This window comes from Orcinus orca, chromosome 21, assembly GCF_937001465.1.
Source record: "Orcinus orca chromosome 21, mOrcOrc1.1, whole genome shotgun sequence".
In the NCBI taxonomy this organism is placed as follows: domain Eukaryota; kingdom Metazoa; phylum Chordata; class Mammalia; order Artiodactyla; family Delphinidae; genus Orcinus; species Orcinus orca.
The window spans coordinates 1,253,420-1,273,027 of NC_064579.1; the positions used below are offsets into that span (position 1 = coordinate 1,253,420).

Here is a 19,608-nt window from a genome sequence, read left to right on the forward strand (position 1 = left end):
TTACGTGTTCTGACCCTTTGTGCAGGAACAGCTGGAAATTGTCAGTGATTTTTGAGCAAGGGGCTGACCTAAGCAGATTCATATTTTGAAAGGAACTGACCAGGCATCCCAGTGGACAGGGGAGTGAGGTTTCTAGCACAGCCCATGTTTCCAAGGTTGGATGCCTGGGGGTGTGGGTGTGTCATCAGCATAAACAGGAACGAACTGCTGGAGCAGTTGCTGGTTTTAAAGATGAGTCTGGTTTAGAAACATTAGGGACTTCTCATGCTCCTCCAGGTGGAGATGTAAGTTGATTTTATACAAAAGAATAAAACACACACAATTTGACTTAGCGTTCACAGAGCTTTTCCTCATGGATTGAGTTCATTTTACAACACAATTCAAGTATGATTTCTTTTGTACAGATGAACAAACTAATGCCCAAAGAGAGATTGATTTGCCCCCCATATCTCAGAAAGTCCTCATTTTTGTATATCTACTTGAACTTCCACTCCCATCATAACTTTGATGTACTTAAAACAGATTGTCTTCTCCAGATCTGCTCCTTGGACAAGAACTCTAGTGAGAAACCAAGGCAGGAGCTTTGGAAGTCACCCAGTGCATGTTTCCAAATGCAATCCAGGCTTGCGCTGTAAAGATTTCCGTGTTTCGGCCATAATTTAACCATAGTATCTAGAAGGATATTGTCACGTCTTTAAAATTGCATTGCCTACACAAGGCCTAAAGTTTATTATAAAAGGAAAAATCATCAAGCCATTTTTATTGATGTTAGTGATCATAATGCTTATCTGAATAACCATGGGAGGATTTAAAGAGCCATCAGTTTTCCAGAATTATAAAAAGTATTCAAGGAAAATCAGCTATAGATTTACTAAAATAAAATGATCTTGTGGGACTTGTAATGAATTTCCACATGACAGATCATCACCAGAAAATGTGCCCCATATGCTCAGAAAGTTCTCCAGACCTGAATCTGAAAGCACTCCTTACTGGTCTGATCTAAAATCGCTGAAGGGTTATGAAGAAGAGATAAAAGTTAAATTCAACCCAAATGTTGGTGTGCCTTCAGCACTGTGGAAGCTCTTGTGTAAGAGTCAGTCACTCATAGGAGGTGGTGCTTCTTAGTTAATGATTTAACTGGGGTATACGAGTGGACTGGGTTTCTGCATTTGTATCAGCCAGTGTCTTTTCAGCTCTGCTCTGATTATCTTGTGAATGGAGGAGAACATGTAGTCAGGGACCCCTTTGGGCCTGTGTAGGACTTGGGGGCCAATCCCACAGTTAATTCCTTCATTATCCTCCCTCTTTACCCACTAATATTTTGAATAAGATGAAATCAGCTTAAAAGAATGCCAAAGCCAGCTTCAAGAGGAGAAAACAGCACATCCTAAGAGCATAGCCAGGAGCCAGGGATATTCTTTGGTGAAAAGGCAGATTTGCTTTCGTGTGGGTAACTGGGGTGATCACAGCGAGGGGGAGGAATTTGACACTTCACGTGCATGCATCCCTGGACAGTTGCCAAATGACTTAGATGCACTGTCTCACTCCATCCTCACAGCAGCTGTCGGAGACGTGAAACAGGGTCTGTTCTCCGAGGGGAGGAAGAGAGCAGTGGCTTGTGCAGAGCCTGTGTTAGAGGCAGAGCTGGGCCATCTCGTCTGCCCCGGGGAAGCTATCATGGCTGCATCGTCACCGTCACACTGCTGGCAAGAGAGGTTTTGCTTTTGTGCCCCCAAAGCAGGAGTGCTTTAGACCCAGATGTTGTTGGCTTTCAAATTAAACAGTAGACTTTTTTCTGTAAGAAAACATGGAGAAAGAGAAAGAGGAGAGTGGAGAAACAGACGCAACGAGATCTAACTGCCTGGACACCTGCCAGAGCGGATCCACGGCAGTGTCCCCAGAACTCGCAATGTGGCCCTGCTGCTGCCTCGGCCAGATTCTCAGAGTTGCGTTTGCGCTGCGCGTGGCAGCACTGAGTCTGTGAGGCAGGGTTTCTCACGTGGGCTAGCGGACAAACCTCAGAACCTTCTAGAGCCTCTGTCTTCTCACCTGTAAAAACTGGGAATTAAAAATACCTGCCTTGTTTTATCTCATGGTTTATTTTGTAAAAATTACATGAGATAATATATTTGGAAACTCTTGGAAAACTGCAAATCCCACTACAACTCCAAGGGGTTATTTTAACCAGAAACACGCGAAGCCTTGCCTGGTCTGCGTGACAGTGTCCTACACCCGGCCTGCCCTGCGTGCACCCTGCACGGTGAGGCCGACTGAGGTGAATCGGTCCTTCTGTGAGCTAAGGCTTGTCAGGGGCTCCATACGTGTAGTGATAGGTGTTACGGGGCCATAAGGGAGGCACCCGACTGGGTCTTGGTGTCTCAGGACTTGGGAGGAAGAAGGGACACCCCCTGGAAAGCACTGCACCCAGTGAGGCAGGACAGAGTCAAGTTCCTGGTGGGGAGGGCGGGGCTGGCCAGGGAGGGCAGAGCTGGCCGGGGGAAGCCTGGGGGCCAGCAGGGTGTCAGAGTGAAAGCATCTTGAGTGGGTCCAGGGAGGGAGCGGCCTGACCCAGGCGGGGCTTGGCTGGGACTCGGGGAAGGCACTTTGGGAGGGTGTCTAGAGGCTGTATCATGGGGGAGGAATCAGGCTTGTCCTGTTTAGTTTTGTGTTGCTGCTGTAGCAAATTACTATGAACTTAATACCCGCTTGTTATCTCACAGCCCCCAGGTCAGAAATCTGACATGGCTTGGCTGGGTCTTCCGTTCTCACGAGGCAGAAATCGAGGTGTTGGCTGAGAAGGGATCTTATCTGGAAGCTTTGGGAAAGAATCGCTTCCATGCTTATTCAGGTCGTTGGCGAATGAGCCACGGCAAGCCCTGTCAGCCTGGGGACAGTCCTGGGGCTGCCTGCCTGCCTCCTCGTGCCGCCAGTGTGGCCCCTCCCGCAAAGGCAGGTGGAGTCTCTCTCCTGCTTGGAATTTAGAGAGATGCCAAGATTCTAGACTTGACCTTCTGCTGCATCTCTCGGACTCCTGCTGGAGAAAGTTCTCTGCTTTTAAGGGCTCATGTGATTAGTTGAGGCCAATAGAACAATCCAGGAAAGTCTCCCTATTTTAAGGTCTGTAGCTTATAATGAATACCTGCAAACTTCCTGTGTCACATAACACAGACACAAGTTCCGGGGGATGAGGGTGTAGACATTTGGGGGCTACTCTACCTGCCACACCCTCTAGGCGGTGGACTCAGTACCACTGGCCTACCCTCCCTTATCCAAACCCCTGGGCCAGATGTGTTTCAGATTTCAGATTTTTTCAGATTTTATAGAAGAAATGCTGTGTATATACTGTATAATATATAGTGTCCCCGGCAGGGTTTGGTTACACTTTGCAATCAGTTACTGTAAATACTGTAAATGATCTCATGTTAGTCCAAGTCAGGTTTTCCCCTCAATATGAGTTATGTACGTTCAGAGCTTGTTGGATTTCAGAATTGTTAATAAGGGATTGTGGACTTATGGTAGGTTTCTGCTCTGTGTTAACATAATGAGAGCAAGCATGGTAAACGTAGTCAGAAGAACTGGGCTTTCATTCTCTGTGTCTGCAGGATTTCGTTTTTTCTTCTCTATAAAATGAGAGGCTTTTAAAAGGTATGTAGACACAAAGCATAAGACCTCTTACGCACCTACACCTGGGCAGACATCACTAATGGATCGCAGCTCTCCTTCCCCCGACCCAGGGCACATGCGCCCTCGCGTCCTGTCCACAGATGTCTCGTGCTCAGTCCTGGGAGCGAGCGCTAGAGATGGAATCTATTTGCTGAGATGACTCCTCCTAGCCTTCCAGCTGTAAATGCCGGTGATCCTAAACAACACCCATGCCTGTGTGGCCTGAAGGCGAATATTTTCTCATGTCTTTATGGCTGTTAAGGAGGGTTTCCATGCAGTTTCACTGGAAAAATCACATCACCAGGGCTGGACTTTCACATCCAAGCAGGAATTAGGCAGGGGTATGAGGTCCAAGCCCAGCAGTACAGGGCTGAGGTTAACCCAGCCCCATTTCTGGAAATAAAGTGCATATTACGTCCTCCTTAGTTAATTGGCTAGCTTATCCTCAGCTTTTCACCGCAGCCCTCCAGCCCCAGATTGTAAACTATACCTCTTGACTCACCTGGGTCTACTTAATCTTCTCACATATAAAAAATTGTAGAGACCTGTACCCTTCCCTCCATGGAACCAGAACAGTAAACAGCCCAATTTTTAGGTTTGCATTTGGATTATTTTATACCAATGTAACAATGATTTATTTTATACTTTCATTGGCAGATGGCTTCATCCAAGGAGATCTTTTCTAGAACAGTGAAAGATTTGTCCCAATTCTAAGGCTAGAGAATTTCTGCTTAACCCTTAGATCCACAAGAAGCAAACCTGGGGGATTTGAGAAGAGTTATTTGATGCCTGCCTCAGGGTTTGGAAAACTTGGGGTCCAGTCTCAGCATCTTTTTACACACTGAGGATAATCTTTACAAAATACTTCTTATATATTTATGTTAACTTAAAATTTTCATTTTAACAAATGGGTAACCAAAAGTAAGACTGCCCAGTTAAGTACCAGATACCTTGAAACAGTGCAGCTGACATAGAATACCTCTAGTCTGGGAATGGAGGTTTCCATCCTTAGAAGCAGCTCTGTGACCTGCGGGCCCCATCCTACAGGAATCAGTTCCCTCTATAGAATAGGGATTAAATTAACAACATTGTTTCTTTACAAAGGAAGCTGAAAAAATTTTATGAGGTTGCTTGCCTAATATCATCTGATGGAGACAGCAAGAATTGCCCCTGAAGTCCTTCAGTTATGAGATGCTATTCTTACCATGAGCCCAGGCTTGGTCCTTTTCATTTTTCAGTTGAGGAGGTAGAGGCAGAGGGAGGCTGAGTGGCTGGTGCAATCTGAGGAGACAGAAATGATCCCTAGATTAGAGCTGCCTGCATGGCTTCTTTTCTGGAAGCTGTTGCCCTCTACAAAATGCCTGCCCTTTCCTTGTTTTTGGCAGCAGTGGCAGCACTTGGGAAACTCAGAAATGATGTTCTGCTTAATATCTAGTGAGAGTGTTCTGGTTCTCAGTGGATCACAGCAAACATTCAGTGTTGCTGGGAGCCTGTCCCTGAATGGGAGGTGATGGTAAATATGAGAATTTAGCTGTCACCCAGCCATGTTCTGAGACATGCAGGTTGGGAAGCAGAGGCCATTCCCAGGCAGAGACAAGTCTGATGAGCAGTTAGTAAGAGCCAGAGAAGAGGACAGATGAGGCACTGTGTGAGCAGGCGCCCCTCCCTGGGGGATTCAGGGTAATAACTAGGAGTACCCCTCTGCTGAGCAGAGGTCCTTAGGGACCCTTGGCGTGGACAGCCCTCCCAAAGCAGTCAGTGTTTAACCTCTTCCCGCATGAGAATTTGGGAGGGAAAAGAACAGGTTTGAGGGTGGTGGGTGGGATGCTAATTAAAAGATAAGCCCTTGGGCTTCCCTGGTGGCACAGTGGTTGAGAGTCCGCCTGCCGATGCAGGGGACACGGGTTCGTGCCCCGGTCCGGGAAGATCCCACATGCCGCGGAGCGGCTGCGCCCGTGAGCCATGGCCGCTGAGCCTGCGCGTCCGGAGCCTGTGCTCCGCAACGGGAGGGGCCACAACAGTGAGAGGGCCGCGTACCGCAAAAAAAAAAAAAAAGAGATAAGCCCTTGTGTGTCTCTGTGTCAGGTGATTTGTAGGCTGGGGACTCATTCATCAGTAGACTGACTGTCCTTGCCCCAAAGGGGACCTTGGATAAAACTGTCTGCTCACTTTTAGATTTTTATTTCCCGAGAATTACTTGTTTTTAACAGAAATGGCCTTCAAAGTGGACCACATTGCAAACCAGGAGATTAAAAAAAAATTAGAACGCAAACATTTGGAATTCAAAGTGTTCAAAAAACCCCAAAAAGGACCTCGAAGCTAGCAGATTAAAAACCCTTGAGCAAGAGTCTTCCCCGTCATACATAGTACCTTCTTTAACCAAATGGAGCTAGAGATGAGACCTCTCACCTCTCCACCTCTACTATGTGCGCGCATGTGCGCGCGCACACACACACACACACACACACACACACACACACACACACACACACACACACCTCCCACACTGCCCCAAGGCTCTGGCACCTGCTTTTACATCTGTCATTTCACTATAACAACTGATAACAAAACATGCCACTAAAATGTGCATTTTAATCGTAAAGTTGACATTGAAACTGTGGTAGTGTTCAGTTGTGTTTTCAGGTGTTATTCTAACTCATAGCGTTATGTTCCTTTCAGTAGAGAACAGTGAAGGGGCACCTGGGTAATGATTTTCGGACACAATGGAAGGCTTCCACTTAGGTTTTCCTTCTTCCTTACCTCCTTCATCCCTTCCAGACTGAAGTTGTTAAGCTTATACTTATAAAATCCTTTGGTCATTGTGGAGGGGCTCCACTCCCAGGTCTCCTTGGTCCACATTGATTGGAGAGGACCATTCTGACCATAGTGGACCATAGCAGGACCATAGTGGACTCTGCAGAGAGTCCACTAGCTTGTGATGTCATTGCCTTCCAAGTTTTCTCTCTATTTTTTTGGAGCTTTTGCATAAATATTCCATGGCAGTTTTCATTTTTAAATAAAACAAATATGTAGAGGATACAATAGCTTTAACTCTGCCCATAGGGCTTCAGCAGCTGCAGAAGTCTCTGTGATGCAGCAGGTGGGAGGGGACTGCCATGGCTTCTGTGCACGAGAGCAGACAGATGTTCTCTCCGGGACAACACACAGAAGGAGCAGGGCGAGGGTTTCAGACCCTGCTTTCCTACCTATGAACAGGTCGCCTTACATTTTTGGTAAAGGGATAATACCTGCTTTGATACCCTTATGGTGTTGATATGAAGGTCAAATGATGCATGGACTTGAAAGTTCTTTGTAAGAAAAAATTATGCAGGGAGGTGTGTAGTTTTCCAACCTTCCTTGTGTTGCAAATTGGAATAGCTAAAGAGTCTATTCCCTGGGACCCAGCGTCCTATGGAAGCTTCAGAGAGGGCCCGGCACCCTCTTCAGGACTTCTCTTCATCCTTGAGCTGGGGATGCTCAGAGTGCTATTCCTGAGGCTGTCTCCTTCTGGTATTGACATTGCGAATCATCACTTTTGAGCCATGGATCTGGCTGTTTTTTAGTAAATGAGATCTGGCTCACACTGCTTTCAGTCTATTCCATTGTACATGGTGTGCTTTGTGGATTTGTAAGCATGTAAGTGTATCTGAATGAACTGCTCTACGCAAGTCTTTTTTTTTTTTTTACATCTTTATTGGAGTATAATTGCTTCACAATGGTGTGTTAGTTTCTGCTTTATAACAAAGTGAATCAGTTATACATATACATATGTTCCCATATCTCTTCCCTCTTGCGTCTCCCTCCCTCCCACCCTCTCTATCCCACCCCTCTAGGTGGTCACAAAGCACAGAGCTGATCTTCCTGTGCTATGCGGCTGCTTCCCACTAGCTATCTATTTTACGTTTGGTAGTGTATATATGTCCATGCCACTCTCTCGCTTTGTCACAGTAAGACAGGAATAAAGACACAGACCTACTAGAGAATGGACTTGAGGATATGCAGAGGGGGAAGGGTAAGCTCTAGGCAAGTCTTGATTAACTTCTTCATATTATTTTAACATTTTGGAATAAGAGCGAATCTTCGCTCACCCTTAAAATGAGAATTTTTATAAATGTGGTTCTTAGTATGTGTGAATGGTTTTAGAGTTGACAGTATGTTTTGGACACATGGAAGGATTTGAATAGAAGGACTGATCTCTGGGGTGGTTGTTAAATTAATCAGCTGTTTATGCTAAATCTTATCTACTCAAGAACCAACTTGTGAGCTTTGATGTACTAAAAACAAAACCTAAACCTTCAGACAAGGAAAGGCTGTCAACTCTGAGCGGCACCAGTAGGCGGTGCTGATGGTCACAGAGGTCCCTTCAGTCCCTGGCACCAAGTCCTGAAAATTGTCTTGTTCCTGCATCTGTGCTTAGATTTGAGCTCTTTTAACGATATTGATGACCCTGTAATATCTGACAAGTGAAGCAGCAGTGAGCATGTTGAAAGTGCTAGTGAGAAAGGGCACATGATGGTGATGGAAAAAATCCAGACTGTAATTTCTTAAAAAGCAAGTGGTGAGAAAACACTTTTGTGTACATACATGAGATCGATAGTTCCATTGAAGGAATACTGCTAAGGGACAAAGAATAACTTGTACAGTGTGTTGAAGGTTTTATGTCCAAGCAGAGGACAGTAATTGGCAAGTGATGGGGGAAATGCTTGACAAAATAGACCACACTTTGGGATATATGACTTAGAAGAGCAACGTCAGATATCTATTAGCCTGATGCTAATTCAGGAAACAACTAAGAGTTTGTTCAGGAGCTGATCGTGGTGGAGGTGCTGCTGATGAAACCTTGGTCCAAAGCTCTGCTAGTGGCAAAAGCCCAGGTCCCTCGGAAACATGAGTGGAGAAGCGGGGGCTGCAGCATTGTCTACAGCACTTGAGGACGTATCCGTGGAGCACAGTCACCTGCCTCCTAATTTTCAGCATAGAAGAAACATCCTTTTTGCAAAGTAATGCCCCACAGATCTTATATCACTGAGGGAAGGGAGAGTGGGCCTGCTTTTAAAGTTCACAGTTCTTATAGTGGAAATGTATTCAGAGACCACAAGCCTGAGCCCTTCAAAGCCATCTCAGACTTTTGAACAGACAGACATACAAAACCTGTTGGAAGAGTTCTGATCTGTTCATCGGTAGAGGAACTGGTTATTGTCCTATTCTGCTTTAGATGCAGGGCAGCTACGTATCCTTTTATAATATCAGAATAAGGAAAAAATGAGACAGAATATGGCAAGTAGCAATTGTGAAACCTATAGGATTCATTACTTTGCCAAGTAATAGGTATAAGAAATCTTTTGACCTGCAACTCATTTCCCTATCATGACAATATTGCTATAGTGGAAGAAGCGTGAACTCTGGCACAGGCTGGCTGTGTGATCCCAGAAAGCTGCACAACTCCTCTGAGATTCAGTTCCTTCACCTGAGAATGGGCGTAATGTTGCCCCTCCAACAGCAATGCTGTGGGCAGTAAAGATGATACTTACTAAGGCCCTGATGCAGAGCCTGGGCAGGACAGGCTCCAGTGACCCTCAGCCATCAGGGAAATCAGCATCGACTGTACTCCCGTGATCAGTAAATGACCTCAGCAGAGAGCTGGAGTCCAGGGCCGCCAGCGATTGCTATGGCCAGCTTTATCAGCTAAGATAGAGTAGAACAAACAGGCAATGGTCAAAACATCATGGAAGTTCATCTTTCTCCCTTGTAACGTCCAGGGTGGGTGTTCTGGTCTAGGAAGGCTCAGGTCTACACAGCCGTTCAGGGACTCAGGCTTTGGAGGCTCTGCTGTTTTTCTAGTAGCATGACTGCTGACACCATTCCAGCCCAAAGAAGGGGGAAATGGCCTGGAGACACATGTGAAGGAGGTTTTAAGGGCCCGGATAGAAGTGGCCAATACCAGTTATCACCTGTATTATTTTGGAGATAATTATTCACATGGGCACCTAACTGCAGGGGCAGGATTGAGGTAGCCATGCTGGTTCGTTTCATGGCATAGAAGTGACCCTAAAGTACCCACTGTGCTCCACGCTGAATCTTGGTACAGACCTTTGGCTGAAACTTTGCAGGCAATTTCTCGTCTAAGCCAGGACTCAGGAAGGAGTCCTCAGGCACAAGGCTCGTGAGTCGTGGTACCGTGGGTTGAGGGTGTCTAATATCGGCCACACAGGTCACATGGCTGCCATGCTGGCCTTGGCCCAGACTGCACTCAGGCCAGGGACCGGGTGACTGGGGCCGGTGTAACTGACCTGGTCTTACGAGGCACCCCGTGTGCTGTGCCAGCTCAGTCACTGAGCCAGAGGGGTTGGCAGGTGGCCCACAAGGATGGTCCCAGGGAATCCAGGCAGCAGAACTAGGAATCCCATTGGCAGGAGCTGGCTCCTGGGAAATCCGTCTAGAGCAGCAGAAGCCGGAACTGGGAAGTGGGGGAAGTGGGGGGACAGGGGGGATGTGAGCGGGCAGGGAAGGTGGGCAGGGCTCCCAGGCACTGGGTGTTCCAGGTATGTCTCCAGCCCTAGAAGGGGAGAGAGGCGAATGCAGTTAAGTGGCCGAAACTAAGGTGTTTCTCTGGTCCGACCCAAAACACGGGTTGGGGTAGAGCAGGGATTAAGAGAGAAGGAAGGGAATTGAGATTAAAGAGTAGTATTGATGTCTTAAAGTCATCCCAGGGACTTTGGGGCCAGCTGGGAGCAAGACATGAGCAAACCACTAGCTCCTGGCTGCTGGGCAGTGATTCATCTCTAACCCTACTGAGTGCAGAGGCTGGGGCTTCATATACCTGCCCCCTCAGTCAGGATGGGCTCAGGAGCTCACTTGCTGGTGGGAAAGGGATGGATCCAGTTGGGGGGGGGCAGCATTTGGGAACATCGACATGAGGGAAGCATTAACAGATTATCTTCTGGAATTGCACTGCAGCTCTAAATGGCATAAAAATGTGTTTCATTTAATTTTTAGTTGCCCTCCAGTTCCTCAAGAAGTATTCACCAAATGTTGGCAGATTCTATCAGTCGTATGAAGGAATATGGATTTCACCAGGTAAAAGACTTACCTTCCGTCTCAGGGGCTAAGTGCAGAGCCAGTTCCACTAATGTTTCACAAATTGTTTTATTAGCCTCATGCAGAAATGAAATTAAGCAGCAGACTGTGAACTCTATCTTTGAAAAGCTTGTGAGCACAGCTGTTCATCTTTACCTGTTTATCTGGAGTTGGAGAGTCTTGAGTATCATGGAAAGGATGTACCAGGACGTATCTGCTCGTCAGGACATATCGGACTCCTCCCTGAAGATCTGACGTGAGATAGCATCCCGGACAGAGGCAAACGCTGGGGAGACTGATTTCAGAGAGAGATAAACGAAGCATGAAACTTGGCGGAAATCGTGAATTCACATTAGGTTCCCTAGATGTTCACTCTTTCTCGAGCCTGTCCCTTTGCGCTGAGCAGCTGCTTGGGTCACTGTGCCCACGGTGCCCGCAGGGCCTCCAGGCGCTCAGGTCTCCGGGTCCATCTGGACAGGGACCTCTCTGCTCCCTCCGTCCTACTGCCGTGTTACCATACATGCAGCTCAGGATAACTGAGGCAGAGACTGGAAACCCTGTAGGGTTTGGCCCACAGATGGTCTGAAAAAGTGGAGTGAGAGATGAGGCTGTAAAATGAAGGTTCTGGGGGCCACAGGCTGGGATGGAGGCTATCAGGAGGCGGCTGGGGCTGGTTACCTTGAGTGGTGACCCAGGCCCGGACTCCTCTGCAGGGCCACGTGTGAGCTGGAGAGCTCGCACGTTTGAGGCGTCAGTCATGGGGAGGTCTGGAGCTGTGGGCCTGGTGTGCAGACGCTGATGTAATACATGCCTCTTTATAAAACAGCAGCAATAGTCCCTAAAGGAACTCCCCAGTGACCCTGCCCTGATTACATTATGTCATTTTAAATGAGGGCAGGTGAGGAAGAAAGGACAGGAGATCTGTGTGTTCGTTCAGATGACCTATGTTGAGTTCCTCCTGCATGCCAGGCTCTGCTATGGGCACTAGAGACACAGTGAACGAAACAGATAAAGTCCCTGCCCTTGGAAAGCTTCTACTCCTGATGGGGAGACAGATGATACATCTGTGTGTGAACTCAGGTCCTAAGAGCTCTGCAGGAAAATCACGCAGGATGAGGGAGCTGAGGAATGCAGGGAGGGTGGGAATTGGATTTTATAGAGGTGGCCAGAGAAGTTGACATTGGAGCAGACACCTGAAGAATGAGGGCGGGGTGATGGGGATGGCTGGGGAAGTGTGTTCCAGGCAGAGGGAATAGCACGTAGGAGGGCACAGAGGCAAGAGCTCTTGGACATGGTGGAGGAACGCACAGAAGTCAGTAATGAGACGGAGTGAGGGGCTGATGAGGGAGCTGGTGGGAGTATTTGCATCAGCAGCCCGGGACGAGCGGCTTTGTGTCAGGGACCTTTGACAGCTCCGTCTTCCCATCTCTGGCTCCACACCCCGGCCCCTGGGCGTCTGGACCAGTGTCCAGGCTCAGCCCTGCTGCCCCTCCACTCCCTGGCCTTCATCCTGGACCTGTGTGCTTCAGCAGAACACTTCTAAAGAAGAAATGATGGTTTTCTAAACAGAGAAAGTAAAGATCAACTTGTAAAGACTTTTCTAAAAGTAAATTTTCTGGAGGAATCCTTAGAGAAACTCGGGACAAGTTCTTGAGTGTTCTAGCTGCTTTGAATAAAAACAGCGGCCAGGGTCAGCTCTCATCTGCTATTACTCTGTGAAACATTAATTTTGTCTCCTTTCTCACTGTGCCCATACATAATGACACTGTGGATGAAAAAGGAGTGAGACTTACTAAACACAGCTCTCTCAGACACTGGAGTATCAACTTAGCAGCCAAGTACCACCCGAATTATTATTTACTTAATATATTTCTTTAAGTAGACTCACTTGGTAAACTTGCTTTTCCTAAGCAACAGTATCCTTAGTATAACAGTATGCTATGATAGCATAGTTTAATATTGTAGCTATATTTTTCTAATTATTTAAAATCATTTAAAAATATGTGTGTGGAAGACAAACAAAGCTCCCTTTGAATTTTTTTCTGTTTGAGCTTAGAAATTTCTAGCAGCACTTTTGATATTTTCAGGCTTGCCAACAGGTTCAATAAGGCAATGGCAAATTTTAAGTCATTTCAAACACCAAAAGCTGCTCTTTGGTTTTTATAATATTAACTAAAGAAGGGGGGCTTAGCTCTAGGCAGGAAAAGAATGTAAGAAAAAAAGTGAAAACAGTGAAACCACAAAAGTTTCGTTGCATCTGAGGTGAAGTGCATAATATGAATTACCACCATCTTCTGTGCTAACTGTGCTTTAATGGTGATTGAAACCAGTTTCACAGCATCGAGGTTCGTATTTTACTTGTGGTGAAATAATTTAACCACAAGAAAGTCTTTATCTTTCTATAGGAAAACACAAGAGAAAAAAGCCATTTCTGTGGTGCAGAGCAAAGCACGGCCCGTCTTTCCCGCCCCTCAGCCTGTTTCATGACTCAGCTGACGAGGCTTTTTGCCACACCAAGTTGTAAATTCATTTTTCTCATGAACACTCAGAAGGTTGTCCTCAAAGAAACAAAGGAATTTTTAAGTGCTTTGGTGTGTTAGTTTTCTCTTTGGTTAAAAACGAATTCCCTTGGGTGTACTTAGGCTATAGAACTGTACATGTCAAAATGGTTAAGATGGTAAACTTAGTGTTATGTATATTTTACCACAATTTTTAAAAAATTTAAAATGGTAATTTTATGTTATATGTATTTTACCACAGTAAATAATATTGTAAGACCACTATACTTCAATAAGATATTTCCTTTTTAAGGAAGACTCATGTTTCTTATTCTATATTTTTCCTTCTCAGAAAGGATGCTTTTAAAAGATATTTTTGTATATTTTATTTTTTCTTTTCTTTATTGAAGTACAGTTGATTTACAATATTGTGTTAGTTTCAGGTGTACAACAAAATGATTAAGTTTTTTTTTCAGATTACATTCCATTATACATTATTATAAGATATTGAGTATAATTCTCTGTGCTATACTGTAAATCCTTGTTGTTTGTCTGTTGTATATATAGCAGTTTATATCTGTTAATCCTATACTCCTAATTTGTTCCTCCCTCCCTCTTTCCCTCTCCCGTTTGGTAACCATAAATATGTTTTCTGTGTCTGTGAGCCTGTTTCTATTTCTAATCTATTTTGTATATAGATTTATTTGTATTACTTTTTAGATTCCACATATATGTGATATATAATATTTGTCTGTCTCTGTCGGACTTACTTCACTAATTATGATAATCTCTAGGTCTATCCATGTTGCTGCAAATGGTAATATTTCATTCTTTTTTATGGCTGAGTAATATTCCACTGTGTATAAGTATCACATCTTCTTAAGCCAATCATCTGTTGGTGGGCACTTGTGTTGTTTCCATGTCTTGGCTATTTTAAATCATGCTGCTATGACCATTGGGTGCATGTATCTTTTTGAATTAGAGTTTTCTCCAGATATATGCCCAGGAGTGGGATTGCTGGATCATATGGTAGCTCTATTTTTAGTTTTTTAAGGAACCTTCTACTGTTCTCCATAGTAGATGTACCAATTAACATTCCCACCAACAGTGTAAGAGGGTTCCCTTTTTCTCCACACCCTCTTTTGCATTTATTATTTGTGGACTTTTTGATGATGGCCATTCTGACTAGTGTGAGGTGATAGCTCATTGTGGTTGATTTGCATTTCTCTAATCATTGGTGAAGTTGAGCATCTTTTCATGTGCCTGTTGACCATATGTATGCCTTCTTTAGAAAAATCTGTTTAGGTTTTCTGCTCCTTTTTTGATTGGGTTGTTTACCTTTTTGATATTGAGTTCTATGAGCTGTCTGTATATTTTGAATATTAACCCTTTGTTGTTTGCATCGTTTGCAAATATTTTCTCCCATTCCATAGGTTGTTTTTTCATTTTGTTGATGGTTTCCTTTACTGTGCAAAAGCTTATACGTTTGGTTAGGTCCCATTTGTTTATTTTTTGCTTTTATTCCTTTTGCCTTGAGAGACTGACCTAAGAAAACATTGGTACGGTTTATGTCAGAGGAGGTTTTGCCTATGTTCTCTTCTAGGAGTTTTATTGTGTCGTATCTTATATGTAGTTCTTTAAGCAATTCTGAGTTTATTTTTGTGTATGGTTTGAGGGAGTATTCTAATTTCATTGATTTACATGTAGCTGTCCAGCTTTCCCCAACACCACTTGTTGAAGAAGGTGTCTTTTCTCCATTGTACAGTCTTGCCTCCTTTGTCATAGATCAATTGACCATAGGTGCGAGGGTTTATTTCTGGGCTCTCTATTCTGTTCCATTGATCTATGTGTCTGCTTTTGTGCCATTACCATGCAGTTTTGGTTACTTTAGCTTTGTAGTATAGTCTGAAGTCTGGGAAGATTTTTCCTCCAGCTTTTTTCTTTTTCCTCAGGATTGCTTTGGCAATTCTGGGTCTTTTCTGGTTCCATATCAGTTTTACGATTATTTGTTCTAGTTCTGTGAAAAATGTCCTGAGTGTTTTGATAGGGATCACATTAAATCTGTAGATTGCTTTGGGTAGTATGGCCATTTTAACAATATTTATTCTTCCAATCCAAGAACATAGGATATTTTTCCATTCCTTTGAATCATTTTCAGTTTCCTTTATAAATGTTTTATAGTTCTCGGTGTATAGGTCTTTTACCTCCTTGGTTAAGTTTATTCCTAGGTTTTTGTTTTTGTTTTGACATGAGTTTAAAATCATGTTTAAATTTCATTGTTAGTGTAAAGAAGTGCAACAGGTTTCTGTGTATTAATCTTGTATCCTGCTATCTTGCTGAATTCATTTATTAGTTCTAGTAGTTTTTGTGTTATGACTTTAGGGTTCTCTATATAGAGTATCTTGTTATCTGCAAATAGTGGCAGTTTTACTCTTCCCTTCCAGCTTGGGTACATTTTATTTATTTTTCTTGTCTGGTGGCTGTGGCTAGGACTTCCAATACTATGTTGAATAGAAGTGGTAAGAGTGGGCATCCTTGTCTCGTTCCTTTGGGAAGTCTTTCAGCTTTTCACCATTGACTATGATGTTGACTGTGGGTTTGTTGTAACTAGCCTTCATTATGTTGAGATATGTTCCCTTTATACCCATATTGATGAGAGTTTCTGTCGTGAATGGATGTTGAATTTTGTCACGTGCTTTTTCGGCATCTATTGAGATAATCATGGTTTTTTTGTCTTTTCTTTTGTTGATGTGGTGTATCACATTGATTGATTTGCATATGTTGGGCCATCCTTGTGACCCTGGAATGAATCAAACTTGATCATGGTATAGGATCCTTTTTATGTGTTGTTGGATTCAGTGTGCAAATATTTTGTTGAGGAGTTTTGCAGCTATATTCATCAAAGATATTAGCCTGTAAATTTCTTTTTTTGTAGTGTCTTTGGTTTTGGCAGCAGGGTGATGGTGGCTTCATAGAATGAATTTGGGAGTGTTCCCTCTTCCTCAGTCTTTTCGAAGAGTTTGAGAAGGATCAGTGTAAGTTCTTCTTTGTATGTTTGGTAGAATTCCCCAATGAAGCCATTTGGTCCTGGACTTTTGTTTGCAGTGAGTTCTTTTTTTAGCTACAGATTCTATTTCACTTCTAGTGATCGGTCTGTTCAAATTAGCTGTTTGTTCCTGACTCAGCTTTGGTGGGCTGCATGTTTCTAGAAATGTGTCCATTTCTTCTAGGTTGTCCAACTTGTTGGCATATAATTGTTCATAGTATTCTCTTATGATTTTTTTATATTTCTGTGGTATCAGTTGTTATTTCTCCTCTTTCATTTCTTATTTTGTTTATCCGGGTACTCTCTCTTTTCTTCTTGGTGAACCTGGCTAGAGGTTTGTTAATTTTGTTTATCTTTTCAAAAAAACCAGCTCTTGGTTTTGTTGATCTTTTCTGTTTTTCTTCTGAGCTCTATTTTATTTATCTGCTCTCTGATCTTTATTATTTCCTTCTTTCTGTTGACTTTGGATTTTGTTTGTCCTTCTTTTTCTATTCTTTTAAGTGGTAGGTTAGGTTATTTATTTGAGATTTTTCTTGTTTCTTGAGGAAGGCCTGTAGTGCTATGAACTTCCTTCTTAGAACTGCTTTTGCTGCTTTCCATAGATTTTGTAAGGTTGTGTTTTCATTTTCGAGCTTTCTATTCTCTTCCATTCATCTATATGCCCATTTTTGTGCCCATACCATGCCTAGTGCCTGCCTCACTGCTGGAAACTGCCAGAGTCCCTCACCAGTATTTGTTTTTGGTTTTTTAAACAGAAGAAAGAATCTGTGAAGAAAACACAAGATGAAGAAGTAAAACAAATAGATGAAGAGAGAACCAAGCAGATTTATAAGAGCTGGAAAGAAGATTCGGAGTGGCAGGCCTCTTGTGAGTACCCAGAAGCCTCCATAACAGTGACACTAAGCTAGTTTGTTCACAGAATAAGATGATCCATCTAGGAAGCACTTAGAGTGGTTGTTGAGAGATTTTTTTTTTTTTTTTTTTTTTTTTTTTTGCGCGGTACACAGGCCTCTCACTGTTGTGGCCTCTCCCATTGTGGAGCACAGGCTCCGGACGTGCAGCCTCAGTGGCCATGGCTCATGGGCCCAGCCACTCCGCGGCATGTGGGATCTTCCCGGACTGGGGCACGAACCCGTGTCCCCTGCATCGGCAGGCGGACTCTCAACCACTGCGCCACCAGGGAAGCCTGAGAGATGTTTTAACACTAAACTATTACTCAAAGGCTACAGAGCCATCTAAACATTGAATAGCAGAAAGGTTCTCATCTAAACATTGAATGGCAGAAAGGTTCTCAATTCATCTTTGTACCATCAAAATTATGATGTATGTATATGATGAAATGGTATTTAGCTATGAAAAAATGTTTTGGAAGAGTGTTTAAAGTCCTTGGAATGTGTTTATATCTTTTTAGCTTGGAGAAGAAAAATCATTATAAAATAGTATGAAAAATATCCCTACTTAAAAATGTCTAAGTATATGAGGGAAAAGAAGTGGCAGGTTAACATATTAACATTAGTTTTCTTGGAGAGGCAGGATTCAAGGTTATTTATTGGAATTCTTCTCGTTTTTCTGTATTTTTCTCAGTTTTCAACAGTGAACACATCTTAACTTTGTAATCAGAAGAACACAGGTGTGACAGGCTGGATGTGTCAGCATCCCTTCCACACCTATGGCTCAACCCTGTCCCATTCTGAGTTAGCACTTCCCAGAGATCGTCCTCCTAGGGAGAGGCCAGTGCAGATGAAGGCAGAGCAGAGCATGTGTGAGGATGCTGGGAGGATTTGGGTTTGAAACAGGATTAGAGCTTCCATCTGACTTGGACGAAGACACCCTAACTGCACGGTCATCCCTTGAAGCAACAGGAGGAGAACAAGGGCGGCTGTGTTTGCAGAATGTTGGGAATTCCATCACAATCAACACCATTAAAATGACAATTTTTGTGAAGTGAAAATGTTTACCAGATCCAATCACTTATATGCAGTGAAATCTTAGTGTAATGGAAGACTTCAGGCATTTCTGTGAAATCAAACATAACAGATTCTGATCAATAATGTCTGAAGTACAGATACACTCAGTAAAGCTTATTCTTACATCCTGCGCTAGGGTCTTTAATGCTAGGCATTGCTGGTGCCTGTTCATTGTTACCAGAGTCCGTTCTGTTCACCGTCTGAGGTGCTGATTCTTCTAAACATCTCCGTGGCTCATGAGGGCCTTTCTCAAACCCCACTGTTTTTCTAGTGCGAAAATCCAAGGCAGCTGATGAGAGGAGGCGCTCCCTGGCAAAACAGGCACGGGAGGACTACAAGAGGCTGTCCCAGAGGGGGAGAGGCGGCGAGGGGCCACAGAGCCCCCTCGGTGGCCCCCAGAAGCCTCGGAGGCCCCCCCTTCCACCCAAGCCTCAGTTCCTGAGCCCTTCGGGACACCCCTGCAGACCTCTCAGGTAAGAAGCCATGCAGGTGGCTTTAAGCATAAGTGGTGAAATGGCTGATTAAAATAGATGAATTGCATGGCCGCTGCGGGGAGAGAGCCTACTGGTGCCATTCAATCCGGCTCCACCTCTGAGTCTGTGATTCTGAGACACCTGGGCAGCCCTTCATCTCCCCTCATCTGTAAAATCCCCGCTGTGGGTACCATTAACACAGCCAGGAATTTTGTGAAGATGCTCAGTGAGGTCCTGTGCCACCAGCCCAGCTCACCCCCACCTGGTGACAGCCAGTGAGGGGAGGGGGGACAACTGGGGGGTCATCACAGTAGGAACCCAGGCTTGCCGGGCTTCACATCATGAGCAGAGCTACACTTCCTCTGCTCAGGATTAAAGATTTGATGATAATTCTCATTCTGGGATATACAGCCAAGCTCATAGATTGAGAATTTGGAAATGTTTCTTTTCTTTTTTTTTTTTTAATATCTTTATTGGAGTACAATTGCTTTACAATGTTGTGTTAGTTTCTGCTGTACAACAAAGTGAATCAGCTATATGTATAAATACATCCCTATATCCCCTCCCTCTTGAGCCTCCCTCCCACCCTCCCTACCCCACCCCTCTAGGTCATCACAAAGCATTGAGCTGATCTCCCTGTGCTATGCAGCAGCTGGAAATGTTTCTTTTTTAAATGAAGACTTTATTTGGCCATGGTGGTCCCTTTGCCTCCTAGGCTGTGGGGGGAATTAGGCAGAACAATTTGTTTTGGAAAATCCCTGAATAAAACTACAGTGCAAACCCACAGCCAACATCATTCTCAGTGGTGAAAAACTGAAACCATTTCCACTAAGATCAGGAACAAGACAAAGTTGCCAACTCTCACCACTATTATTCAACATAGT

General features: G+C 44.2%; 1 protein-coding gene across 1 annotated transcript in view; it reads left to right on the plus strand.

Moving 5' to 3' along the window:
* Window positions 1-19,608, plus strand: part of SH2D4A (SH2 domain containing 4A) — a 65,506-nt gene that overhangs the window by 17,921 nt on the left and 27,977 nt on the right. Inside the window, exons 4-6 of the mRNA XM_033415380.2 lie at window positions 10,660-10,740; window positions 17,040-17,151; window positions 18,523-18,724. Of these exons, the coding sequence (XP_033271271.1) occupies window positions 10,660-10,740; window positions 17,040-17,151; window positions 18,523-18,724 (395 nt within the window). The remainder of the gene's footprint in view (window positions 1-10,659; window positions 10,741-17,039; window positions 17,152-18,522; window positions 18,725-19,608) is intronic.